This window comes from Dendropsophus ebraccatus, chromosome 10 (assembly GCF_027789765.1).
Source record: "Dendropsophus ebraccatus isolate aDenEbr1 chromosome 10, aDenEbr1.pat, whole genome shotgun sequence".
Classification (NCBI taxonomy): Eukaryota; Metazoa; Chordata; class Amphibia; order Anura; family Hylidae; genus Dendropsophus; species Dendropsophus ebraccatus.
The window spans coordinates 66,371,687-66,378,339 of NC_091463.1; the positions used below are offsets into that span (position 1 = coordinate 66,371,687).

The 6,653-nt window shown below is 38.0% G+C and overlaps 1 protein-coding gene across 1 annotated transcript; it reads left to right on the top strand.

Moving 5' to 3' along the window:
- The first annotated feature begins 3,592 nt into the window (after nucleotides 1–3,592).
- On the top strand, nucleotides 3,593–4,516 carry SOX3 (SRY-box transcription factor 3). The gene has a single exon (XM_069986562.1). It carries the CDS (start codon nucleotides 3,593–3,595, stop codon nucleotides 4,514–4,516), a length of 924 nt encoding a protein of 307 aa, XP_069842663.1.
- The last annotated feature ends 2,137 nt before the right edge of the window (nucleotides 4,517–6,653 follow it).

Below are 6,653 nucleotides of genomic sequence, written 5' to 3' on the forward strand. Positions count from 1 at the left end.
CCTATCTATCTATCTATCTATCTATCTCCTATCTATCTATCTTCTATCTATCTATCTATCTATCTATCTATCTATCAATCACTATTTATCTATCTATCTATTTATCTAGCACTCTTTATCTATCTATTTATCTAGCACTTTTTATCTATCTATTTATCTAGCACTTTTTATCTATCTATCTATCTATCTATCTATCTATCTATCTATCTCTCTCTCTCTCTCTCTCTCTCTCTCTATATATATATATATATATATATATATACATACACATATATATCACTCTGTATCTATATAGATGGTTCACTCTATCTTGTATGTATCTATCTCCTTCTATCTTTTATCTATCTCTCCATCTATGTATCTGAACCCCACGACCCCTAATTTGCAGCCCCTTTTGCATTGACATAACGAACAATGAGGAGTTGTAGCATGCTGCAGCTTGGGAGCCTTCTACTTTCCTCTCTCTGCTATTATGACAGGCTTAGCTAATTTTATTATTTATTGGGGAAGTGTTAATTGGTGTTTTGTGAACTGTAAACCCCTAAGGGCGTATTGTATTGTACCTGTAATATGCCTGGGATTTCCGAGCCTAAATGGTCCCTGTAATATGGAGTTATTCTTATAGTATAGGGTCACAGTCATGGGACGCATCATGGATTGGCATTGGGTTTCTAGGACATATATAACAAATATATGTCATATATATATATATATATATATATATATAGAGAGAGAGAGAGAGAGAGAGAGAGAGAGAGAGAGAGAGAGATTTTAAGTTATGAAAAATGAGAAACTTAGTTTCCTCGACAATTAGCACTGATATATATATATATATATATATATATATATATATATACAATATGTTATTATTACACTCATAGGTATTATTAATACTTTATTAATAATTAATACTATTAATACTGTACATAGTGTACATAGTTATTATTAATACTGTGACATCTACTACTACTACTACTACTAATAATAATAATAATAATAATAATAATACATCAATGATACTAATTGTAATGGCAGTAAAATAGCCCCCTGTCCAGCCCCCCTGTAGTTTCTAGTCTATGGGATTAGCCCCCGTGCCAGCAGGTCGGGCACAGCTGCCTGGCATCCTGGCTTGGGATGGCTCCTGCTTGGCACAGTGCAGCCTGGTGACAGGATGTCACGATGCCCCCTGGGTTTGTCTTTTATCTGATCTTATAAAGTATAATTAAAGCGGCTAATAGCAAATAACCTGTGGCTGTGCACCGAGAGAACCTGCTGGGATTTGTAGTTCCACAACTAGGGATTGGGGGGGGGGGGATTCTTGTAGCGAATTTAGCCGAACATGTTTAGAAATGATCAGGATTCTATTCGTAGACAATGGCTGGAGATCGTTGAGATCGTTAGTGAAGATTCGTTCGGCGGCTGTATAATAATTCTATCCCTATATCGTTACCAGGGATGGGGCTGATACTGAACTGCGACAAATGGGATAGAAAGTGTCTATGAGCAGATTATACTATCGTAGTTTATATGTCGCAATATCCTACTGACTGAATAGAGAGGAGAGTTTATCACTGGATCTTATATAACAAAGTAAAATAAATCAGACACTGCAGCAAACAAAAAAAATCTAAATGTAAATATTTATTCTTTTTAAATAAATATTATGTATATATAGCGAATGCATGATAACAATAGTCGGTAATATAGTACAGATAATATATTTCTGCTTTAATCCCATTCATCCCCCATAGAAAAGTTTGGAGTCTCAGCGAGTCCCAGTGCAGGCTGTCTAGCAGGTAGTTGGGAGGGGGGAGGGGAGAGCATAGAACCCTGTGATTGACACTTCTGGCCTCCCCCAAACTTTCTTTTCACTGGCAAAGGCTTAATGTTACCATGGCAAAACGGATTCTCCCGCCAGCCCATCCCCCCACCTGCAGCCAGCTGGAAAAAGACCTGGGAGGAGGGTCCACATCCCACAGATTATAGGGAAATTCAAACTTTCCAATGGACACAGCTGAGGTGGCCAGAAAATGGGGGGATGCAGGATAAGCAGGACCCATTGTTGTGTGGCCAGGATAAACTGGGAAAGAGAAATACATAAACTTTATCCCAGGTTTTCAGTTGCAGGAACCAATCCCGAAAACTGGTTATGACCTGCAGCAAATCCCATTGCTTTAAATGCAGACTGAGTGTACAACGAAATATTATCCTTATATTATATTACCCCCCTATAGCCTCATTGACTAAAGTGCAACTGCTGCCCATATACAAGTACAAGGAGGGGGAGGGGGTCAAGACTTGTTACCTCCAATATTGACTTATAAACACAAGTCCATTCACCCTGACACCTGCCATCCTGCCTCATTACTACTAGGAATCTGCTGGTGTTTTCAGAGATAAACCTGTTACTACAAGACACCTGAATAGGTGCAAACAGCTCCCTTTATATTGCCTTGGTGCCAGGGAGAAGGCTAAGGTGTAAAAGCTGATAAAATAAATGGGATTGAGCACAAATCTCTTTATTTGCTGCTGGGATCTGTGTACTAGCCGGGTCCTGTGCCTCTCCAACTGCTGCAACTGATGGGAGTTGTAGTTCTGCAACAGCTGGGAAGCCATGGGTTAGGGGGGGTGATACAGGGATGATAGTTTGGTCAATACTAATTTATAATTGTAGGAATATCTATCTATCTATCTATCTATCTATCTCCTATCTATCTATCTATCTATCTATCTATCTATCTATCTATCTATCTATCTATCGATCTATCATCTATCTATCTATCTATCTATCTATCTATCTATCTATCTATCTATATATATATCTAGTCTCAGGAACACATGCTTGGAAGTGCTGCTGGGTCATTCCTGTTTATCTAGCCATCTCCATTCATATGTATCTGTGTTTGTGCATATGAATATATATTATATGTATATCCCAGAAAAATAATAATAATATTAAATGTATATATATATATATATATATATATATATATATATATATATATTTCGTCTCCAAAACCTAGGTGTGCATTGAATATAATCTATATTTATGTTATCTGGATATTTTATTGAACAGAAAAAAAAACTTTTGTGACTATACCATAAACTTTTTTCCCCTAATCCTGTTTATCTCTCCAGAACTTGTTTAGTGTCAGTGTAATTTCTTGGTAGCACTATTAGGTCCTGGACCAGTGCCAGTGTGGAATGAATGAGCTTGCAGTTGTTTCCCAGAACCCACTGAGATATAAGTGTGACAGTAATAATTTCATAACTTGATTTGGAAATAATTGGAGATTAACTATTTGTGATGTTAGAGGAAGGAGGGAGGGACCTGCCTGGGGATGAGCTGTGTGGCAGGGTGGGGGGAGGGAAAGGGTTAACCTGCTGCTGCTGAAATGTGAGAGGAGGGGGAGGGGCTGGACTGTAGAGCTTGCAGCTGATTGGCTGGCAGGATGTGATTAAAATGCAGTCACTCAGACACTCAGCACTTCTTAACTCTGGAAGTTTGTGTACAGTGATCAGACCGTCCCGTAGAGAGACCCTGAAGTCTTCTCCTGGTTTCCTGCGATCTCCTTCTCACCTCCAGCTCCCAATGTATAGCATGCTGGATACAGACATCAAGAGCCCTGTGCAGCAAGGCAATGCACAAAGCGGGGGTCCTGGCACTCCAGGGGGCAAGGGCAATGCCACCACTCCGGACCAGGACCGAGTCAAGCGACCCATGAACGCCTTCATGGTATGGTCCAGAGGCCAAAGGAGGAAGATGGCGCAGGAGAACCCCAAGATGCACAACTCTGAGATCAGCAAGAGGCTGGGGGCCGACTGGAAGCTCCTGAGCGATGCAGAGAAGAGACCCTTCATAGACGAGGCCAAGAGGCTGCGAGCTGTCCACATGAAGGAGTACCCGGATTACAAGTACAGACCCCGCAGGAAGACCAAGACCCTCCTGAAGAAGGACAAGTACTCTCTGCCTGGCAACCTCCTGGCTCCAGGGGTCAGTCCAGTAGCCAGCACAGTTGGAGTTGGCCAGAGGATAGACACTTATGCCCACATGAATGGTTGGACTAATGGGGCTTACAGCTTGATGCAGGACCAGATTGGCTATTCTCAACATCCCGGCATGAACAGCCCTCAGATCCAGCAGATGCACAGGTATGACATGACTGGGCTGCAGTATAGCCCCATGATGTCTTCTGCTCAGACCTACATGAACGCAGCTTCTACCTACAGCATGTCACCAGCAGCCTACAACCAGCAAACCTCTACAGTCATGAGTCTGGGGACCATGGGCTCGGTGGTCAAGTCGGAACCAAGTTCTCCTCCACCTGCAATCACTTCTCACACTCAAAGAGCCTGCTTAGGAGACCTGAGAGATATGATCAGCATGTATCTTCCTCCTGGAGGAGATGCAAGTGACCCATCTTCCCTCCAAAACAGCAGGCTACACAGTGTCCATCAGCATTACCAAAGTGCAGGGACTGGGGTCAATGGCACTGTACCACTAACGCACATTTAAGCCAGACTTTGCTTCTTCTAAAGACACTTTGCTTGCCTGACAAGCAGCTCAGAATGCAGAAAACTTGAGGACAAGGAATCAAAAAGGGTGGTTTGTTTATGTTTTTTTTTTTAAACATTTTTTAATTTTTTTTTTTTGTTGTGTACAAAGTTTGCGCAAACTTTCCCTATAGAGCACAACATTGGGTGTCCCCTGTGTGGGGGTAACTCCTAAATATGAGCTTTTCCTTTTTTTTTTTTTTTTCTTTCAAAATAAGGATCTTGTATCTTGAGTTCTAGAAGTTTAAATTTGGGGACTATTAACCATAAATAATGTTTACACGTTTTCCTGAGGCGCTCAAGATTTCCTTGAGTTTTATCCAAAACTGTAGATTTTATCATTTTAACTTTTAGACGTTATAAAATGAAAACTGTGCGGGTCGCAAACGCAAGACTATTTTTTTTTTTTTTTCGTTTTTTCTTTTTTTATTATTATTTTTATTTCATTTAATTTATAGTAAGTTGTATTTTTTTTTTCCTTTTCATTGCTCTGTATAAACTTGTAAATTTTGTTCATTTTTTATTTTATTTTTTTTTGAGTTTGTGTCCTGTTTTTATGAAGTTTTACTGTGAATTGTTTAACATATCAACAAAGAAAAAAAAATAATAGTTTTTTTTGTTTTACTTGGTTTTTACAGACTTTTGAGTTGAAAGTAAAAACACAAAAAATCAATAAATTTTCTAAGAGGAATAAGAGAAGACTCTTTTTTTTTTTACTGCATGAACGTGTAAATTGTGATGCCATGGTTTTTATATAATTGTGTGTATGGGTTTTTTAAATTTTGTTTTAAGATTTTTTTTTTTTTTTTTAAATCTAGGCCTCTTCACATTAGAATTGGTTGTTTTCTCTTTGTAGCACAATACTACAAAGTAACTTATTTTGTAACAAACCTTATTTTTCTGGGGTATATCCTGAATTTTTAAAAATCAGGTGGTATCCGTTTTAACGTTTGTTACAGGATAAAAAAAAAAAATTCGGGTCCTTGTAATAACACTAGATCTATAGATCTTATTGTATCTACTTCCTATTGTGTTCAGGTGATGCAAACATTTTATCAGTTTCACAGGGGGGTGGGAAACATTTTTTTTTGCTATTTTTTCTTACTAGGAAATGTGGTTTATTTAGGTAGTGTGCTGCTGTTGTAGAGCTTTGTGGTAAGGTTTTCACACTTGGTAACAAAGTTTCTTACACATATACACCTATACTTTATATACTATGCTGTAATATACAGAACAGGGAAATAGTTCACATTTTCTTATATACATCTTTGAAAAACTCCAGTTTACAATTCTCTACATTATTTCTTTCCGCATTAGGAAAATAGGTTATCCCCCATATAAAAGGTAGGGTAAAAGTAATGAAGGAATAGACAGACAGACAGACAGACTAGTGAAACCTGTTAAACTCGGTCTTGTTTTGTCAGTGAGGATTTTTCTGTTCTCACACAAACTGATCAGCTTAATACTATTCATTTCCTAACAAGGCAAGGGCTTCTCTGTTCTAATAGGCTGCTATGGGGGATATAGAAGGAAAACTCTGATGTATCATAACTTAAAGGATTGATAAGTGATATTAAATATATACATTTGATACCGTCTACTAACATACAAATACATGTAACTATCAACTGAAATCCATGGGGGGCATTGTGCAGACCCAGTGCTTAGGAATAGCTGCACTGGCCCCTGGGCAGAGGCCATATAAATATGTAAAAGGCCTGGCTGAGGTTGTTGGTCACAGCTGGGTTCTCTGCCCCCACCTGCCATCTGTTGCTTAATAAAAAGTGTAGTCTTCTCTTTGAAAAACAGGGCTAGATAAGTTGTGATAATACCAAAGTCTATAAAAATGTTGAATTTACTAAAAAAAAAAGCATTTTTTTGTTGTTGTTTATTATTATGGTAGATATATACATTTAGTGATATCTAGATAAAGAAAGATATTATTATTATTATCTCAAATCTGATGCTGATTATATATGCTATTGATCTTTACGGGTATACAGTCTATAGAAGTGTAATATAAAGAAAATTATATATATATATATATATATATATATATATATATATATATGTCTAAATGTAGTAATAAACAATGTAAA

Excerpts from the sequence above, each read along its gene's own strand:
- SOX3 (XM_069986562.1), top strand. The coding sequence starts at position 3,593 with ATGTATAGCATGCTGGATACAGACATCAAGAGCCCTGTGCAGCAAGGC.